The sequence below is a fragment of the Eubalaena glacialis genome, chromosome 1 (genome assembly GCF_028564815.1).
Source record: "Eubalaena glacialis isolate mEubGla1 chromosome 1, mEubGla1.1.hap2.+ XY, whole genome shotgun sequence".
NCBI lineage: Eukaryota > Metazoa > Chordata > Mammalia > Artiodactyla > Balaenidae > Eubalaena > Eubalaena glacialis.
The window spans coordinates 87958699-87980927 of record NC_083716.1 but is presented as its reverse complement, the minus strand read 5'-3'; the positions used below and the strand labels follow the sequence as shown (position 1 = coordinate 87980927).

The 22229-nt window shown below is 42.7% G+C and overlaps 1 protein-coding gene across 1 annotated transcript in view; it reads right to left on the bottom strand.

The window, feature by feature from the left end:
- The window catches only part of PCNX2 (pecanex 2), a 303741-nt gene that overhangs the window by 203494 nt on the left and 78018 nt on the right, over window positions 1-22229 (bottom strand). Inside the window, exons 11-15 of the mRNA XM_061182433.1 lie at window positions 18610-18763; window positions 18491-18523; window positions 9742-9913; window positions 4110-4220; window positions 2760-2851 (exon numbers count right to left, since the gene is read on the bottom strand). Of these exons, the coding sequence (XP_061038416.1) occupies window positions 2760-2851; window positions 4110-4220; window positions 9742-9913; window positions 18491-18523; window positions 18610-18763 (562 nt within the window). The remainder of the gene's footprint in view (window positions 1-2759; window positions 2852-4109; window positions 4221-9741; window positions 9914-18490; window positions 18524-18609; window positions 18764-22229) is intronic.

The following is a 22229-nucleotide window of genomic DNA, read 5'->3' as shown; positions in this document are numbered from 1 at the left end:
AATGGCTACTACTTTTAAAAACTGACAACATTAAGTACTAGAAAGAATTTAGAACACTTGGAAATCTCAAAGATTATAGGGGGAATGGAAACCAGTACTGACACTTTGGATAACAGTTTGGCAGTTTCTTATAAAGTTATATGCATATATATATATTATTCATAATTTTCAATAACTGTAAATAACCACAGAAATGCTACTCAGCAATAAAAAAGAAATAAACTACTGACACATTGTTGGAGCTCAGAAGCATTGCACTAATTGAAAGAAGTGCTCCAAAAGCTACATATTGCATAATTCCATTTATGTGAAGTTCTAGAAAAGCGAACTGACTGTGATGGTGACACATTCATCAAAACTCATCTAATTGTACATTTAAAACTAGTGCATTTTATTGTATAAAGTTGATTTTTAAAAGTTATAAGCATAAAAATCAGATGAGTGGTGGTCAAAGGTTGGCATAGGGAGAAGAGACAAACCACAAAGGGATACAATAGGACCTTTGAGTTGGTAATATTCTATAACTTGATTGTGGCATTGGTTCCATGACTATATACATTTATCAAAACTTACCAAATTATATATATTAAAAACTTGAATTTTGCAGCATACAAATTATATCTCAATGAACCAGACTTTCAAACAATTAATAAAAAATAAATATATAAACAAAAAGAGACTGGAACACAACAGAGAAAATTATAAAGGGTCCTGTAAGGGAAAAGTTTGTGCCCCAAAATTTTATAGGCAGTCATTTTAACAAAGGGCAGGTGAAAGAGGTTTTCAGAAAATACCTAAGGAGTTTTCCTGAATGAAATACCTGGGGTCTTGTGACAGAATAAAAGAATGTATTTCAAAAGAAAGAACCCAGAAACACTGATTAATTATATAATTGTTGTTCTACATGACAGTATAAATGTGGTAACAAACAGAGCCACCAGAAGCATGTACATTACCGTTGTGTACTAGAAAAAAGATCCTTCTCTTCTCTCTTTTTTTAATGTAAAAAAAGAATATCCACATGAAGAGGATGGAAGGAGTGAGGGAGGGAATTATGCCATTGATTACCCCAGAGAAATTCAACTGTGATGCATCAGAAGATAATATTGTTGAATTCCTCTCTTCCACAAAGGGGAATAAACAATTATCTTTCTGCCACTGACATTGATGAGTTTAATATGATTTTAAGCTAATCTTTTAAAAAGTTAATTAATAAATGTCATATAATATATATTTAAAACCCTTTGGAACATATACTATTTACTCTTTTACATTTAATTTTTATTTTATCAAAGAGGTACTTGTGGTGTAACACGTTAAAGGCAGGGTGTCCATAAAGTCAAGAAATATGTATACTATAAATTAATTACTTTTTTACTGATTGAAGATGCCCCTGAACACGTTATATGTGCTATTGTTTTCAGACTTCATGGCCCTTCTGCAGTTCTGCATGCCTAGATGAACAGCAGTGGTCCCCTGCCCACACCATCCATCTCCTTGCTCCAACTCCTGCTTCCCAAAGGCAGGGACTTTCACCTGTTTCATCATCTATTTACTTCCATATTTCCAGATAACATGCTTGTTTTGTTACTTCTTGATTTTTTTTCAACTTCAGATATTATTTGCTGACTTTCTAATGTGGAAGACAAGATTAAGACCTCCCCAAGACTTGTGATGATGGATGACTTTGTTTTTTGCTTCTTGTGTTCTTTGATTTCCTATTATACACATGTTAACTTTTAAGAAATAATTGTTATTTTAAAAACCTTAAAAAAAAAAAAAGACCTCCCCAAGAGGCAGGGCAGGAATAAAGACACAGACGTAGAGAATGGACTTGAGGACACGGGGAGGGGGAAGAGTAAGCTGGGACGAAGTGAGAGAGTAGCACTGACATATATACACTACCAAATGTAAAATAGATAGCTAGTGGGAAGCAGCTGCATAGCACAGGGAGATCAGCTCGGTGCTTTGTGACCGCCTAGAGGGGTGGGATAGGGAGGGTGGGAGGGAGACGCAAGAGGGAGGGGATATGGAGATATATGTATACATATGGCTGATTCACTTTGTTATACAGCAGAAACTAACACAACATTGTAAAGCACTTATACTCCAATAAAGATGTTAAAAAAAAAAAAAGACCTCCCCAAGAGGGGCACACGCATGCACACAAACACACACACATTCACCTCCCCCATTCTGCCATTACAGTTATAACTCTTATTCAGATCGCCATAGATACAAAATATTATTCACAGCTCAGCTACGCATGTACCATTTGCTTTTCTGATACCTCTTGCTGTTTTCCTAAAGTTAATGCTTATCTTGTTTTTTCATCATCGTAGGTTTCCCTTGCTGCCAGGCTGGGTTTTAACTTTCTCCATCTGGATAAATCTATGGTCCATCTGTTTTCTGGATTCTAAAATGTTTTACTGTCATAGCCATTCCTGTTCTCTGTCCATAAAGCTTGATGCAACTGTATCCCTTTACCATGTTAAGCAGAAGCCCCGCCCAGTGTCAGTAACTCACCAAGCCAGGCAGACACCTGGAGGGGGCAGGGGGTCAGACTAGTGGGCTTTGTGCTCCGTGGCAAATCGGGTATCTTAATGCATCTTCTAAACCACTGAGGCTTCATCCGCCAGGCCCTGTTATTCCTAATGTGCTCAGATCCCATTTCTCTTGAAATTGGAGGAGACATTTGTTTACTTAAAATACAGTTAATTCAGTGGATGTGAGAGGAAGGCCCTGGGCCTCATACCTACCTTCACGGCGCTGAAGCAGAACACGTGCAGCACAGCTGCGGCGGAAGCACTCCGGGCCACGCTGTAAACAGCCGACAGCATCCCCGAAACAGCTGGAACACAAACGTCAAGAGTTCCCTTCTAGATTGGCAAGTCTCACGTTCAGTAAATGTTGTAAGACATGAAGTTTGTATGTAAATCAACTATACTCCAATAAAAATTTTTTAAAAAAGAAGAAGAAATGAAGTTTGTAGCTTTCAAATGCAAAATGCCTGTGAAAGGGGCAAAAAATCAATCTACGGGGCAGTCAAAAAGCCCTGGGTGACTCTTAGTACAAGAAAGACACTGACCGTTAACTAACAACTCAGGAGGACCACAGATAGAAAGAACTTTTGATAACATTCTTGGAAGGCTGTGTGAACCAGTCAGTGTGGAGGTGGGGAGACCTTGTTGCTTACAGTTGGAAGCTGCTGGCCCAGGAAAGATCAGGGACGGCGATTTCAACAGAAGAAAGGAGAGAGATGGAGATGGAGATGGAGATGGGGATGGAGATAGAGATGGGGATGGAGACGGAGATGGGGATGGAGACAGAGAAAGAGATGGAGACAGACATAAGGACAGAGGGAGATGGATGATAGATAGACAGATAGATAGATAAAAAGAACAAGAAAGCACTCCTGTGTCTGTGAGTGTGTGTGTGTGTCTGTGTGTGTACAAGGAGGTGGCAGCAGTAATTAATTGCCCTCTATGCTCTTGTGCTTTATGTACTGATTTCATGGAATCCTTACAGCAACCCTATGAGATCAGCATGTTAGTCTCCATTTAGAGAAGAGTAAACTTTAAAGGTAAGCAATCTGGGTAAAGTCTCCAAGTAAGCATTAGATGAAGCTTTATCCACCTTGGTTGGAATCTAAAGTACACACCAAATTAAAGGACATAGGTCACCTGTCTGTACAGGCCCGCACACCACACACAGTCACAATGTCACACGCACACGCTCCCAGACTAACTCAGACATGTACACGCTCAAATACACACGGCGCACACACTCACCTCCACTCACATTCACACACAGTCACACATACGGCTTTTCCAAAGAATAGTTAGAAGAGCCTTAAACCTAGAGCAAAGCTCATGGAATTCTACGCTTCCCTGTTTTCCGCTTGTGTCAAGCTGGGTGGACCACTTTCAATTTGGGTGAATGAATCTAGAACGGCCCACCGTCAACCTGACCGACCGGAGCTGAAGTCCTTTAAAGGCTCAGGACAAAGAACACCTAACTGTCCAGATCTCATTCCATGCCTGAGGCTATTTAGCCCTTATCTGAACTTCAGAATTTTTTACAGGACGAACAGAATGAACAAGACTTACCAGAACCTCCAAAAAACAGCATGTCAATTTGCTCCAAAAGATAGATGCAGAAAGTGTTGATCTGCGGGAAGAGCCCAAGGAGGGAGATTGCAGGGAAGCAATATAGAAATACTGGAAGTGAACAGACAAAACTGACGGTAAGCGGGCAGGAAAGGTGGCCGAGGTTCCTGCTGCAGTCCCACCTCCCTCCCCCCTTTCAGCCCAGCCCATCCCGCCCAGGTCCTGGAGGCAATACGGCCTCCTCTCCCCTACCCACTAGAGGAGGCTGGAGGTGGAGCCAATCAGGCCCGTGGAAATAATAAAGGTGCTGCTTTTGAGGAAGAGGCGGGCCTGGGACTGAGCAGACACATGGGGATGGTGGGTAGAGAGTAGATCGGCCTTCAGCTTGCAATGACAGACTTGGACTTAGGGGAAATGAGATGGGAAAAGAGGACCAGGAAAATTACAGGATCGTGCAAAACCCAAGCACAGTTGTTAAGAGGGTCTCTTCCTGCAAGGCTCCTTGTTTTGTGCTTCTGTCACCTCCAGGGCTTGAGTTGCTGCGTCTGTTCTGATCTAAATACCTGGTGGAGACTCAGGTTTCAGTCAGAACCTCAGACCCACAGAGCAGCAAGGGAGAGTGGTGATGAACTAAGAAACCCCACGGCCATGACGGTGCGACACGGAAGGGCCTGCTTCTCAGGTGGCGCAGGTCACCTGGGAGATGAAAGGGACCCTGCCTGAGGAGAGGAAGACTGCCAGCTTCCCAAACCGCAACAGTGCAATTGGATGAAACATCCATACGTTATAATTCAATGTTTCACAGAGATCATTTGTTCAGGGAAATAACGCCTAGTTGAGCTGCATTTTACAGCAATTTCTCCATCATTCTCTCTTTCTCGATCCTATTTGAGTTGGGTTTCAGAGAAACACAGAAACCCCCATTAGTGGTGCCACAGTACATCTGTCTACCTTTCTGTCTCAGTTTATTGGGTGGAAAGTCAATGAAGTTTGATACTGGTAACCCCTAATAAAACTAAGGAAATTTGATTTGAAATCTAAGACGCCTAAATATGGAACTACGTCCAAACCCCATGTATAAACTGCAGTGAAAAGTGCAGGTAGGGAGGATGGGGACCGCGTTTCAGCTATTTCTGAAAAACTGGAAATGCAGACTTTCCACAGTGAAACTGTAGCGATGAGAGTATTGATGTGTCCCATTCTCTGGCTAATTGTGGGTTAACCCCGCTACAATAAAAAGGGGCAAACCCAACTACAACAATACCAAGAAACTGTTCCAACAATGTGTGGAAATAAAATTTTATGTAATGAACATGGCTATGACAAACGGGCCTTTGTTTGGGATTGGAGCCATAGTTTGACACACATGGTGATTTTGTTGTAATGTTGTCTGTGGCAAGATTTTAACTATATGGTGAAAACCCAGAGCATCTGTGAGTAATACGTTTCTCAATCAAAGTTGGCAATAACAAGGGGGGGTCGGGGGAAGGAATGGGGGCTTAGGATTAGCAGAGGCAAACTATTACATATAGGACGGATAAACAACAAGGTCCTACTGTATAACACAGGGAACTATATTCAGTATTCTGTGACAAACCATATTGGAAAAGAATACGAAAAAGAATATACTGATATATATATGTTTAACTGAGTCACTTTGCTGTACAGAAGAAATTAACATTGTAAATCAACTGTACTTCAATAAAGTTTAAAAAGAAAACAAAGTCAGCAGTAAGACACAAATGCGGATCTGCTAGTCATAACTATATGACAATTTCTTTTTTCAGTTTTTATATGAAAGGAAAGATATAAGAAATAAACAGACACTTAATAGCAGGACATATAGTTTTGAGCATCAACATTTTAATTCATATGATTTTTTTTTAAATAGTAATTCATTTATTTATTTATTTTTGGCTGTGTTGGGTCTTCGTTTCTGTGCGAGGGCTTTCTCTAGTTGTGGCAAGTGGGGGCCACTCTTCATCGCGGTGCGCGGGCCTCTCACTATTGCGGCCTCTCTTGTTGCGGAGCACAGGCTCCAGTCGCGCAGGCTCAGTAGTTGTGGCTCACGGGCCTAGTTGCTCCGCGGCATGTGGGATCTTCCCAGACCAGGGCTCGAACCCGTGTCCCCTGCATTGGCAGGCAGATTCTCAACCACTGCGCCACCAGGGAAGCCCAATTCATATGATTTTAAGCAAACTGACTAGTTCTTCTTTTCTTAAGTTTGGGACTCAAAACCCAGCAATGAAGATTAGATGGTACGCTGCATTCTTCATGGGCATTAGTCCACATTCTCAAGTGTTGTGTGCAGTGAAAACTATACCAAAAATGAAGAACTACAGGGAAAAGTATGGGTGTGAAATAATATAATAATGGTAGACAAATACTGGAAACTGTGCAGCAAAACGTGGGTAAAGAAGTATTCTCTATAAGAAATACATTAGGCAATAAAACCCAAACTAATAAAGTGCAAAGAACTGGAAGACGATGAATGATGCTGGGGGAAAATAAAATGGTACGAGACACGAGGAAGTCCTAACTGAAGATTCTCTGGCTGTGCCTGCAGAGCAGGAGCTAGATGACACCGCACAGGACGGACAGCAGTTGACGGGGAGCCCAGGGTCTAGGTCTTCCCCAGGGTGAAGTACAGAGGAAACCTCCCGTCTTTAGAGTCAGAGCCGTGCAGGTGGAACCAGAAGAAGGTGGAGGCCATGCGAATGTCAGGGTGCAGCACACGTGAATGAAGAAGCATCAGGAGGACGGCTAGAAAATTCCACTTGAAGTTGCCGAAATGATTTTGTCCTTTTTTCCATAAGTAAACAATCAAGAAGTCCCTGTGGTTGTTGGCAACTTTCCCTGTGCACAAAGCCTCTTCTTGTCAGCGTCCTGCTGAGAGCGCCTGTAATTTTCCCTCACATCTTGCCTACTCCTCATGTTGCCTAATAATTACCATAAATGCAGAAACTTCTGGTACAGTTCCGTTTCCTTCCAAGCACAATGCATAAATAAAAATACTGGAACTTGCTTCTTTCTTCCGTTATGTGAATAGTAATATTCATTACTATATTTGCAGGTTGGGGCTTGGGGGAGGTAAGCAGAATTAAAATAACATGGAAGTAAAACCAAGACTATGAACTTGGTATGACTGTATACGTTGTGTGTCCCCTACATGCCGTATCTGTGTATTAGCACGCCGTGCTGACATGGATTCCTGGGGCCAAGAGACAAGTCTCTACACAAGACGTGGAAATGTGAGTCTCGGAGTGCAGATGAGGGTGGATCCATCTCAGTCACTGGTTACAAAACCTCCACCATCTCCACGGGTTACCTCCTTGAAGCTGCGTTAGTGTAGGTAAGGGATTATGGTCCTAAAGACTAAAATAAAACATCAAACTCTCACATCTGAAAAAGGACCATAGAGGCCATCTGATAAAGAACCCATCCAGTGCGTGGAACCCTTCTACAAGTGACGGCTGTCTCATCTTGCCTGAGTTCTTCCCACGTCAGGGAACTTCTCGCATCACTAGGCAACCCACGGCCCTATTGGACAGCTCTAAACCAAACCACAACACCAGGCTTCCAGTGAGCCGAAATCCACCTACTAGCCACCGGGACTAGTTGCTACAGCTACACCAACAGAGAACAACAGAGAATAAAATCCCTCCCACTTCGACCTGGCAGCCTTTTAACCACCTACAGCCATCACGTGTGCCTCTAGGACTCAAGCATTTCTTCTGTAGGCTGGACGCCCCCATTCCCTTGCCCCATCTGCAGACCCAGTGTAGCCCATGTGGCCACATTCCTCAGGGCACGCTCTAGCTTTGTTACTGCTCCTCTGGAAATACGGTTCTTAAGAACTGAAGACCTCTCGGCTTTCTCATCCAAAGGATGATTACAAAGCCAGTCTCGCTCATAGGCTTTTGCTGAAGTTACCCAAATGGAAAATAATAAAAAATTCAGCCCAGAGGTCAGCAAAGGAAATGAGCACTGACTAAGAAGGCCCTTCACCTTCCTCCCGGAGGGAAAAAAAATTTTTTTTTCCTTATAATGAAAGAGAAGTGATATTCTGAACATATATGAAAGATCATAAAAGGAAAATAAATTATGTAAGAATATCACCCTGAGTGTTTCCATTTCCTTAATTCACCCCTCAGCCTACAAAAGCAACTAGTCCCACCACTGACTTTGTCTTTCTTCTTGTGCCAATTTTATCCTCCAGATTCCTTGTCTCTTGTCACTGTGCTTTCTTCTCCTTCTATTGTTCTGTTATCTGATGTTCTCTTCTTGGATGACATGTGACAAAGAGCTTCTCCATCCTTCCCACCTGCTCAATGGCCACTGGACTCATCTCCTACCCTTGGTTCTCATTCAACCCCTTCCTCCCTGGGAGCAGAATAAGGCAGCAGACAGCAGATCTTCCTGTCTCCCTTGCCCCTCTTCCTCTGGCGCCTCTCTCCATTGTGGCACATTGGTGGTCTGAGCAGAAACCAAGAGTGGCAGTGGGGAACAGAGATTATCACCCATAAGGCACAACTCCAGCCGCTATTCCACATGCCCCAGCACCAGTCAGAGGAGGACCACTTCCTCCGCGTGACAGGCACAAGAGCATCTTCAGACACATGATGGTAAACAACCTCACATGTACTCAGCTCCTGTTTCTCTCTTGTCCTGGTCCTAATGAGGGCTTTGACAATCTCCTCTTGAGTAAAATTTCTGGCTGGCAAGTAACCGATCTAGGGGGTGGTGTCTTTGGTAACTGTCCTTTATCAACTCATCTGGTCAATGGGATCAGATAATCACAAGTTAGCAGGTGTGGAAACCTCTGGATGTCATCACAAGAATTCTCAGAGCTTTGTCAGTCAAGTCTTCGGAGCTGCGGGCCCACAGTGGGGCAGCCTCTTTGCATAATAAAGATAATAATAGCTAATACCTGGTTAAAGGCACGTTTCTATGTGTTTAAATATACCAACTCATCTAAAATTTGCAACAATCTCTGTGGTGTGTACTATTTTTGTCCCCATATCACAGTTGAATTTTGCTCAAGGTCACACAACTAGTAAAGAAGCAGAGCTGGAATTCAAACAGCCAGCCATCTGGCTCCGAAGCTGGGGCTCTACACCATTATATTATGAAGGTCACTTGTGTAAATGGAGCATTTTACATCAAACACTGCCTAGACCTTAAGGCAAGTAAAGTGCACCAGTGGAAGGTTGGGTGACAGCATATCCAGGACTCCATCTGGACTGAGAACCACGTCCACTCACGTGTTACCAGAGCATCTGTGCCGTGCAGGTAGGGCTGTGGCTGCCACCCTAATGGCAAAATCGCCTCCACCCTGGGGAGCCCCACTGACGCCACACACCAGGCACCTCAGCCACCAGTCTTCAGATATTATGATGCTGCAGCTCCCTGCTCGTAGATATCAACATCCTTTAGAATACGTCCCTTGTTGGATGCTTGGGGCTCTGGCTCCCAGGCCGTCTTCTGAAAGCATGCAAGCCAAGAGAAAAATGCGCATCTCTCGATCCAATAATAAAGTAAGAAAGTTTCTCCAATGAGGGATTCAGAAAATAACGGGAAGAAATATCCTCCCACCTCTATATTCTTCCCCACAACCCCCAAATGAACTCACCTATTAAGAGGTCCCTAGCCGACTGGAGAGACCCTGGAGAGAAGAGCTTCAGGCCATACACAATGTAAGTGGGAGGGTACCTGGCTTTGGCCCCAGTATCAAGAAGCAAAATAAGGCCACATAGCACACAAAAATAGATTGGTCTGCTGTATGTTATGATTTGGTTGTGTCCCTAGAAAACAAAGACAATTTCTGAATGGTACCTTTAATTTTGATTAAATAACAAAAGCCTCATAGTCAATCATTTACACCATATTATACAACTTACACCATATAACAATTCACCCCTCCCCCGCCATAATTCATACACACAAAACACCAAGGGAAAAAAAAAAATACCCTGATGCTTACTCTGTCAAAGAAGAATAACAATATCAAAAAGAATGTTATGTCTCTCAGACTCAGCAAGATTTACCTGAAAATGTAATTACCAGCCTTGGATAAAATCTAGATCTAATTCAATGCTTCCCCCACAGTGAAACTTCCATTTGTGTTGTTCATTTCAAGTGCAAAACTAATTTAAACCACTATTTGCTCTGCATGCTCTAAGTTGAGCTCCATTATTAACAAGAAATAGAATTATAAGTTGTAGGCTTCAATTTCCTTATGTCTTAGAAAGCAAGACAATACAGGTGCCAAATTATACCTGCAGAGACTGCACAAAATGTCTCAGTGTAGCACAGTGGAATAATCAATTTTTAAACATTTGCTATTTATATGCATTGTCCTCTGAGGAGGACCAAAAACTTAACCGATTTCATCTTAGCCTTCAAAATGTTCTTAAGAGGCGAGCGGACACATTGTTTTATTCTTCTTCTGGAATGGATAGAAAAATTAAGGAAAAGCTATAACATCAACTTTCCAGGGCAAAGTCAATGAAGAATTAATTTACATCTCACAAATCAATGCACAATTCATAAGGTTCAAAAAACCAACAAAAATGAATTAGGGAGAGAATATTATTTGCAATTCATGAACTACTTTGAGTATAAAAAGTCAAGATGAAAGTGATACAAGTTTGATCACCTCACACCAGTCAGAATGGCCATCATCAAAAAATCTACAAACAATAAATGCTGGAGAGGGTGTGGAGAAAAGGGAACCCTCTTGCACTGTTGGTGGGAATGTAAATTGATACAGCCACTATGGAGAACAGTATGGAGGTTCCTTAAAAAACTAAAAATCGAACTACCATACGACCCAGCAATCCCACTACTGGGCATATATCCTGAGAAAACCATAATTCAAAAAGAGTCATGTACCACAATGTTCATTGCAGCTCTATTTACAATAGCCAGGACATGGAAGCAACCTAAGTGTCCATCGACAGATGAATGGATAAAGAAGAAGTGGCACATATATACAATGGAATATTACTCAGCCATAAAAAGAAACGAAATTGAGTTATTTGTAGTGAGGTGGACGGACCTAGAGTCTGTCATACAGAGTGAAGTAAGTCAGAAAGAGGAAAACAAATACCGTATGCTAACACATACATATATGGAATCTAAAAAAAAAAAAAGAAAAGAAAAAAGAAAAAGGGTTGTGAAGAACCTAAGGGCAGGACAGGAATAAAGACACAGACGTAGAGAATGGACTTGAGGACACGGGGAGTGGGAAGGGTAAGCTGGGACAAAGAGAGTGGCATGGACATATATACACTACCAAGTGTAAAATAGATAGCTAGTGGGAAGCAGCCACATAGCACAGGGAGATCAGCTCGGTGCTTTGTGACCACCTAGAGGAGTGGGATAGGGAGGGTGGGAGGGAGACGCAAGAGGGAGGCGATATGGGGATATATGTATATGTATAGCTGATTCACTTTGTTATAAAGCAGAAACTAACACACCATTGTAAAGCAATTATACTCTAATAAAGGTGTTAAAAAAATAAAATAAAAAGACTAGGAAATATGTCAAAAAAAAAGAAAGTGATACAAGTTTGGATATGAATTTTTAAAGTCACTGACTTGAACATATTTAGAAATGCAATTTAAATTGCCACTGCTTCTATAATAGAAATAGTCTTATTCTGAGACCATCTTTTAATAGAAAGGAAAACACAGGCTGTCCATGGGGGCTGGCTATGTTTGGCCCTGAGTCCAGACTCAGTCTTAAAGGAATATTTTGTACTCTTATGAAATTTCCTTTTGAATCCAACTAGGTCATAGATTAATGGGTAAGGGGATACGTCCTCTGCATTTAAAAAAAAATTGAAACTAAAGTATAAGTGAAATCTTAATGCATTTCTTATCAAGTGAATAGCAAAATAAATTGCTTGGTATAGATAGCCACTTAGTATACAAATACACAAGCATATGAGATCTTTCCTCAAACTGATACCATTTCAGAAATATAATTAAATAGCTACTTCCCACTTGCCCTGATTCTTTCTGTTACTAAAAGGTTAAAAATACTTTTTCCAGGAATTGAAAGTCTCTGGCTTTGAACAAATTTAAGATATCATCTTGGATCATCCAAGTCAAACTTTATTTATTGGGCATGGGAATGCTTTCTTTTTATTTGTAATTTCTGAGACAAACCTTAAGGCTCCCTTAGAAACAGGCTGCCCTCACCATCATGCTATCTTTTGGGTCCCCAAACCATTCTAAGCATATCGCTAATACATGGCATGTGAGTCACTTTTATTTGTCTTGATTCCTAAGAACACCCACTAATAAAATTTCCCTGCTCTCCAGTTCCTTCTTTCACATAGGATTCAATCATAAAACCTCCCAAGGATTGATTTTTTTTTTCAATAGAAGAATTCCACTCGCTCCTCCAGGTGAAGTCTGATCACAATCTTTTAAAACTTGTCCAAGTGTTTCCCACCTGTTTTTTCACCTTCAAATGTCCTGGGGAAGCACTGCTGATTTCTGCTCTGGGGCATCTTGCAGGCTGTTTTACAAAAGCTGGTCTACACATGCATTTGGGTCTCCCATTAACCCCACCTACATACACAATTTCACAGGCGGTGCTCTGGTCGCAGGGCAAGGAAAGGGTAAGGTGAGAGAATGTATCCAAACCTACAGGTCCCCACCCGGAGAGCAGTGGTGCTTGTGGCTAGGGGACCAGACCATTCTAACTGCCCTCTTACCAAGAGAGTGGGCTGGTCAGATGCTTCAAACTTGCTGCTGATAGATAAGTAGATAGATGGATGGATGGATAGATAGATTGATAGATGATAGATAGATAGATAGATAGATAGATAGATGGATGGATAGATAGATAGATATAGATGGATAGATAGACAGACAGGGAGACACAGCGATAAAAGGGTTTCGTTATAAGCAAGATGGGGTGTCTGAACCCAGGGGCACTGAACCGAGGCTGTCAGCAACCAGGACATGCCAGCCCCACCCCATCTCTGCCGTTACCCGTGCCAGCTCCAGGCTTCGTGCAGGTCCGATTCTCTGCTTCTCAGCCCAGAGGGCAGAAAAGAGCTGCCTCACACCTGCTGAGTCTGCACTAGTTCCCGTCTGGCCGCACTCAGAGGTCAGCTGTTTTTGACAAGCTGATGCAAAACAGCAAAGGCTAACATTTATCCTGCTTTCCTGTGCCTCAGGCGCTCTTCTACCTACTTTAAATATTCCACTCGAAGAAGTCCTACTATTACTCTCATTTTGCCAAGGGTAAACTGAGGCACAAAGAGGAAGAACTTTGTCCCAGGCTTTGCAGTGTGGCCGAGCCAGGGCTTGGACCCCGCCGCTGGCTGACTGGCTACTTCCCACTGGCTCCCCAAACTGACCCAGACGGTGACTGCATTTGCCACTGGATCCTTCTAGGCCCAACACTCAACCTCACTGGGACCCAGCTCATTTGCAATCCTCATTCTTTAGACACATGACGTGAATGTTACTCATGTGAAGTAAAGAGAGAGTGGGGGGGAGATCATTCGTAATAGCTTCTTCTGGAAGGTGTCACCTCTTCCTGAAAGAACTCAGGAGGGTGAAGAGGGCTCCTACCAGGAGAGGGTGTAGAAAAATAACCGCCTGCTGCTCTGTCCAGCCCCTCTGAGACACTATGTCTACCTACGTGGAATTCTCTTCACTATAATAAGTATTCGCTGTTTGCTTTAGCAATTCACCTGTTTATATTTAGAGTCACGTTGTTTTAATTGAAGTATAGTTGATTTACAATATTGTGTTAGTTTCAGATATACAGTATAGTGATTTGTTTTGGGTTTTTTTATGCAGATTATATTCCATTATAGGTTATTGCAAGATATTCAATATAGTTCCCTGGGCTATACAGTAAATCTTTGTGGCTTATCTATTTTATGTATAGTAGTTTGTATCTGTTAATCCCACACTCCTAATTTATCCTTCCCCCTCTCTACCTTTTGGTAACTGTAAGTTTGCTTTCTGTCTGTGAGTCTGTTTCTGATTTGTATATAGATTCATTTGTATTATTTTTTAGATTCCACACATAAGTGATATCATATAGTATTTGTCTTTCTCTGTCTGACTTATTTCACTAAGCATAATATTCTCTAGGCCCATCCAAGTTGCTGCAAATGGCAATACTTCATTCTTTTTTTTTTTGCTGAGTAATATTCCATTGTTTATATACACCACCTCTTCTTTATCCAATCATCTATTGATGGGTACTTGGGCTGCTTCCATGTCTTGGCTATTATAATAGTACTGCTATGAACACTGGGGTGCGTGTATCTTTTCTAATTAAAGTTTTCATTTTGTCTGGATGTATACTGAAAATTTTTAACTATACACTTCAGTTCCCCTTGTGTGTGGCGCAAAAGAAGGAGATCTGGGGATGGGTGCCCACTGCCCTAAGGAAGCTGAACCCCAGTAAAACCCTAGCCAGCAAGTATTCTATGACCCACACTTGGTGGCACATATATACAGTGGAATATTACTCAACCATAGAAAAGAATGAAATAATGCCATTTGCAGCAACATGGATGGACTTAGAGATGATCATACGAAGTGAAGTAAGTTAGACAAACATCGTATGATATCACTTATATGTGGAATCTAAAAAACAATACAAATGAACTTATTTACAAAACAGAAACAGACTTACAGACAGAAAAACAAATTTATGGTTACCAAAGGGGAAAGGCGGGGGAGGGATAAATTAGGAGTTTGGGATTAACAGATACACACTTCTGTATATAAAACAGATAACCAACAAGGACCTACTGTAGAGCACAGGGAACTATACTTAATACCTTGTAATAACCTATAATGGAAAAGAATCCAAAAAAGAATAGATATGTATATGTATAACCAATCACTTTGCTGCACACCAGAAACTAACACAACACTGTAAATCAACTATACTTCAATTTCTAAAAATTTTCAGTGAAATTTTAAAAAAAAACATTTCTCTAATAAACAGCACCTTAACCAGGTGTTCAAGGTCAACATCAAAAGTGGTTAAGTCATGTTGATTGTACATAACCTCGAAATGATGTGAGGAAAATGGCACTTTACTTCTGCGGTTTTCCTCCCCCAAATCCATAACCCAGTTAAACCATCAGATGAGCACCAGCTAAATCCCAACTGAGGGACAGTCTACAAAATCGTGACCAATGCTCCTCACAGCTGTCCAGGTTATCAAACACCAAGGAACACCTGAGAAACTGTCACAGCCAGGAGGAGCCTTAGGAGAGAGAATGACTAAATGTCAGGCAATGTCCTGGATGGAATCCTCAAAAAAAAAAAAGGGATATTACGTAAAAACTAAGGAAATCTGAGTGAGATATGGACCTCAGTTAATAATAATGTATCCATATTGGTTCTGTAGTTGTGACAACTGTAACATACTGATGGAAGAGGTTAATAATTGGGGACCTAGGCGTGGGGTTTGTGGAAACCGTACACTCAGCCCTCTGGATCCGCAGAGCACAGGGAGAAAGGAGAGCAACCTTTACAGAGGACTTGATATTCTAGGTCCTGCACTGGGCACATTATGTAAATTATCCAACTCACTCATGACCAAATCCAGCTGAGGTTGTTATTATTATCCCCACTTTACTCACACAAAAATGGCCAGCATTTGTCAAGTGCTCCCACGGTGCCAGATTCTAGGCTGAGCCCTGGATGTACATTCTCTTGTTTAATCCCCTTACAATCCTATTTCATTATTTCCTCTTTTACAGAGGAAAAACAGGAGATTCAGAGAAGTCACCTGACCAAGATGCCGTAGTTTGTACATGGCGAGGCTGGATTCGAATCCCGAAACCTGCACGCTTCCAGTTAGCCCGGCGTTTCTCAGGCGTGATCTGAGATCACCTCCGCCATCAGCACGGGGTGGGGGAGTGTTAAAATGCAGGTTCCCAAGTGCTGCCCCAGCTGCCCTAACTCAGAATCCCTGCAGGTGCTGGGAAAGGCCCCGACACTGGCTCTGTGCCAGCGATCCTACTGGATTTTGCTTTCTGGGTTATCATTAGTGGATACTGTTGGTTAGACCCATGTATAAATCTGTGTAAGCCAAGGAATAGCCTCACTGCCCGTGACTAAGTTGCCAGTCTCTGATCCTCGGATCCCGTCCAGGAGCTACCCCCCATTCTCATCTTTTTAAGCTCTCCTAGACCTCTTTTCTTTTACAATCAGACACGTTCCTTTCAGGCCCAGGGTTGATGGTACGTAACTATTAGCAGGCCAGTATTAACCTGCAACTCTATCTGAAGCACACAGAATGTTATGCAAAAAAAAAAAATTTTTTTTTAATCATTGTGCTATCTTCAGGTTTTAACAACTTGCTCAAAATTTGCCACCTCTGTGCTCCTGGAAGGAAACAAAGAAGAAAGTCAGTCAATATCACTCCAAGAGCAAGAACTGACTGCATGAACAGCCCTCCCTGGGAACGAACAAAGTAATGCAGTTTTGAAAAGCACTTTGGTTCATCTGACAGCCCCTGATGAATGAAACTTAGCCAGGGCTGGTGGCAGGCTTGAGAACCATCTCTCTACCAGACTGGGTTCATTCTCTTGACCATCTCCTTTCTGAGGTTTTCTCATCTCTAAACAGTAAATCAGCCTCTAAACGCCTGCATGGCTCAGCCACATTGCAAGAGGAACTATTTTATAGCTACCATATTTTCTTTCCTCATCAGAACAGTTAGAGAAATGCCAGCTCAAATCTGGGACTAATTCTACTTAAAATCTGTGTAAGCAAATTAAGTACTGCAATAAACATAGTTTGATGTCTGACTGTGGCTTCTGTTGACAGTAAGGGAAGTCATTTCTTCCTATCTCACTACGACATGCTTGCTCAGATAAAGGAAGAGCAGCTGCATTCAGTCCTCCAGGAACTGGATTAATATCAACAATACGACTCCAACTTAGAGCAGGACCCAGGGGTCCTGCGAACAGTCATTACAGATCTACAGGGATTATGCAGCTGTACTTGCCCTCCTCCTCGCCTAGCATTATTCCTGAAAATACACGCAGGAAATGAATGTTTACTAGCATACAACACCCCTCCCCCAGGTCACCCAGAAAGACAGTGACCCAAGTGCTGTCACTAGGAAGCGGGGCTTATTTATCACAGCAGGACGACGCCAGTGTCGCATCTAGGGTGGGCTGGGACAACACATCCCAGGGCTGCACATCTCTGCTCTCATCACCTAACCCAGATTCCTGACGATAATCACAACAACACGTCCGTGATGCCCTCATTATGCTGCTTATCCTTAGCTTGACATTCAGACTCTGGGATGAAAGAAGATGTATTATATGTAAACCAATTGTGGGGAACAGAGGAATTTAACAAGATAGTAATGTATGCCAGGTGAGTGTCCAATTACAAGCTTTTCTTAATTACTATGAGCTAAGCATGAGCTATCACAGATGTAAAAGCAGCCCTAAATCCTGGATATGAATTTTTTAAAGGCACAGTAGCGGGAAGGTCAAGTTTTCTTTCACTGGAAGTGGTTTTCAGGGACCCACAGGAGCTCACCATAACAGAGGAAAGCAGGTTTCTCAAGGAGCTGGGACATCCACCAGGCAGTGGTCTCAGTGCAAAGGCATGTGGCCAGGGTCCCAGTAGGGAGAGCGCCAGACCTGGAGCCACAGCACCGCAGGGGAAGGTGCAGCCAGGTCAGTGGATGTTACGTGTGCTTCCGAGCTCATGGAAGAATGCCCAGGCACCAAGAGAGCAGTACTGGGGAGCCCAGAGTGTCAGATATAAATGAGCCCCAAATGATGAGGTAAAAAGTAACAATACACTTGAAAATGTGGAAGAGAAAGAGATCAGCTTCAGGTAAAAAGAATAATGATTCATGCTTACAGACTGAGGTTTCCAATAAGAGCTACCATCTACTAAGCAATTTCTCTATGCCAGGCACTGTTTTAAGCCCGTTACTTGGATTATTGAATCCCCATAGGCATTTTTATTATCCTTATTTACACACAGGGAAGCTGAGGCATGGAGAGTACACATTTTGTTCAGGGTCCAACAATCAGACACAGGAACCAGAAAACGAACGCAGGCAGCCTGACTGCAGAGTCTGGGCTCACCATCTTTCCTGACATGAGTCCAGTGGGATAGAAAAGGCCCTCCACACACTCTTGGTCCCCATCCTGTCCCTTCCCTGCCACCATCCCCACCACGCTCTCCGATCTAGCCTGAACTTGGCCACCATGCATTAATATTTCTATTTATATATTCAATATATATGCATATTGATATGCACGTCGCCTTTTGAATCTATTTTGGCCATTCCCCTATCTGCAACGCAAGCAGAGCAGACAAGCTACTCGCCTGTGATTGGACACTTACGTGGATCGGCGAGGCGGGGTCAGGCTGAACGCTCTAGAACACAAATGAGAAGTGTCTGTGTCATCATCTCATGATTTCAAGGCTACAGTAGTGATGGTAAGAATTAGATGTGCTCTTGCCTTTAACAGGGAGTACTGGCAGCTGGCCATGACGAGGCAGAAGAGAAGCACCCACATGTCTTTGCAAAAGCCTCGGTTCAGGGTCAGGAATCCGAGCAGGGAAACGAGGACAATGAGTAAAACCGCCAGCACGTTTTCCTTGACATCTTCAGTTCTGAGCAAAATCAACAAATTAAAAACGGAGGGAATAAAAGGTAAGGCTGTCTGTTTTTAAACAGAGAATACCTGCATGCTGACAAAAAGACTGGCCACAAGAGAGTACTTATCCCAAGCACGCCTTTATATTTGGTAACAAGATTTTAAGGTTTCCTTCTTTCTTTCCTTTGTCCTGTGTTCTATATTTTTAAAAATCCATATTTAACTCCCACTTTCTGTTATTGAAATAAATGAAATATAATCCCATTGGGTGTCCTTGGCCACTAAATTGGGTTTACTGGGAGAAGACCGTTAATTCCTCCATCCACAACAGTGAAATGTGCTTCAGAGAAGGAGCTTCACTGACTCCGCTAAATGGGGGAAGGGGTGCATGGCAATCCCTTCCAGATACAGTCTCCGTGGCCGGAATTTGCTGCTCAGTTTCAGAAGCCAGGAGAGCTCCAGCCGGAGGGCTGATGTGCAGAGGGTCCGACTGAAAGTATGTCATGGCCACAGCCTCACGGGGTGGTTTTCTCTTGGGGGGCTCCACTTGAGAGGTGCAGGGTAGAGAGATGAGCTCATCAGCCGTGGGGTGTTATCCGTGGATGTGCAAAGGGACAAGAAAGGGAGTTTTAAGATGCTGATCCAGAGGGGCTGAAGCTGGATCATGGGGAGGCAATAAGGGCTGCTAGTGGGAGGAAGTGGATGCATCAAAGTGCAAAAGAGGATGTGGGGACTCTGGAGGGAGGTGGAGGGGATGCGAAGCTTGAACGGAGGCTGGGATTATGACGTCAGAGGTGGAAGACTTCTATGCGAGGACGAGATGCAGGGTGGAGTTACGGGAAGGAGCAGCTGAAATGAAGTTAAGGGAGGATGGCATGGACCACAAGGTCGAGAGTTTAGATGAGTCATTCACAAGAATTCTGAGTACATTTCTTACCTCACCAATGTTTGCACATGTACATATTGTTTTGGGGTTGTTTTTTTTTCTGGCCGTGCCGCATGTGGGAATCTTAGGTCCCCAACCAGGGATTGAACCCACGTCCCCTGCAGTGGAAGCGTGGAGTCCTAACCACTGGACCGCCAGGGAAGTCCCCATATTGGTCTTTCCCATTCAATTATGACCATTTTTAGACAGGGACAATTGGCTACTTCATCCCTGGCATGTTCAGGCACTCCTGAACATTCTATTTTTAATTAATAGACATTATTTTTTAGAGCAGTTTTAGATTTCCAACAAAATTGAGGGGAAAGTACGAAGAGTTCCCACATAGCCCCTCCCCCCAGACACACCCACCCTCCCCCACCATCAACATCCTCCACTAGGGTGCTACATGTGTTATAATTGAGGAACCAACACAGACAAATCATTATCAACTAAAGTCCAGAGTCTACATTATGGTTCATTCTTGGTGGTGGACATTCTGTGGGGTTAGACAAAGGTATAATGATATGTATCTGCCATTACAGTATCTTACAGAGTATTTTCACTGCCCTAAAAATCCTCTGTGCTCTGCCTATTCATCCATCCCTCCTCTCTAACCCCTGGTAACCACTCATCTTTTTACTGTCTCCATAGTTCTGCCCTTCCCAGATTCCCTGGTGGAATCATACAGAATGTAGCCTTTTCAGATTAGCTTCTTTCACTTAGTAATACACACTGAAGGTCCTTCCATGTCTTTTCATGGTTTGATAGCACCTTTCTTTCTAGTGCTGAATAACATTGCACTGTACGGACATACCACCGTTTCCTTATCCACTCACCTGTCAAAAGACATCTTGGTTGCTTCCAAGTTTTGACAATTATGAATAAAGCGGACTTCCCTGGTGGCGCAGTGGTTAAGAATCCGCCTGCCAATGCAGGGGACACGGGTTCAAGCCCTGGTCCGGGAAGATCCCACATGCCGCGGAGCAACGAAGCCCATGCGCCACAACTACTGAGCCTGCGCTCTACAGCCCCAGAGCCACAACTACTGAGCCCGCGTGCCGCAACTACTGAAGCCCACGTGCCTAGAGCCGGTGCTCCGCAACAAGAGAAGCCACCGCAATGAGAAGCCCGCGCACCGCAACGAAGAGTAGCCCCCACTCGCTGCAACTAGAGAACACCTGCATGCAGCAGCCAAGACCCAACGCAGCCATAAATAAATAAATAAATAAATATCAAACTTATGAAAAAAATTATGAATAAAAGCATCTATAAACATTTGTGTGCAGGTTTTTGTGCGGACATAAGGAGCGTGATTGCTAGGTCAAATGGTACTAGTAGGTGTAGTTTGGAAGAAACTGCCAAGCTGTCTTCCAAAGTGGCTGAACCATTTTGCAATCCCACCAGCAATGAAATGAGAGTCCCTATTGCTCCACACCCTTTGGTGTTGTCCGTGTTTTGGATTTGGCCATTCTAATAGGCGTGTAGTGGCATCTCATTATCGTTTTAGTTCATAATTCCCTAATGACATATGACGTGGAGCATCTTTTCACATGTTTATTTGCCATCTGTACATCTTCTTGGGTGAGGTATCTGTTCATATCTTTTGCCCATTTATTTATTTATTTATTTATTTATTTATGGCTGTGTTGGGTCTTCGTTTCTGTGCGAGGACTTTCTCTAGTTGTTCTTTTGCCCATTTTTTAATCAGACAATCAAGTTGTATAGAATTGAGAAGTACAGAAATGTGAAGAACTCAGATATTAAGATGCTCATGTTGAATATTTTAAAAAATATCTGGGGGGGCAATACATATTTGGTGAAAAGGGAAATTTATGTGTTTTTTTATTTTCTACTATGCGCTTTTCATAGAGCTAAATGTATTTTGTTAGCTCAGGTCCATAAAATACATCATGTATTCTTTAGTGCGCTCATAACATTTTGATGTGTCTACCTAAAACAATATAAAGACTTAGGAAATAAAACAAAACAAAAATTTCAATTAGAAAAACCAAACCTCTGGGACTTTGCTGGTGACCCAGTTGTTAAGACTCTGCAATCCCATGCAGGGGGCCCGGGTTCAATCCCTGGTCAGAGAACTAGATCCCGCATGCCGCAACAAAGATCCTGGCGTGGCCAAATAAATAAATATTTTTTTTAAAAAAACAAAAAACTTCTTTTCTATTTAAAGGGAAAGAATAAAGTTCCTGAAAAGTATTTTTTTCCCAGATTCTCCTCCACCAGGACTCCATTCCTCTGCCCTCAGCCTCCCCACCATCACTCCCCTCCCACAGTTCCTCATATATCAATATTAAATATTGGGCTAAGAAGTTTGCTCACTGGACAAGGAGTGTCATGATTAAGGCTGTACTTTAGAAAGATTTATCTTGCAGAGGTTAACAAGATGCACTGAAGGGGAAAGGATAAATAATACTCCCAGAGAGAAGTAAGGAAGGCCTGGGAAAGTGACACAGCTGGAGAATTGGAAAGGACACGTGACTTTCAGACCCAATACAGAACGAGGCAGAAAGGACCCTGTGATTGAATGGATTATCTACAG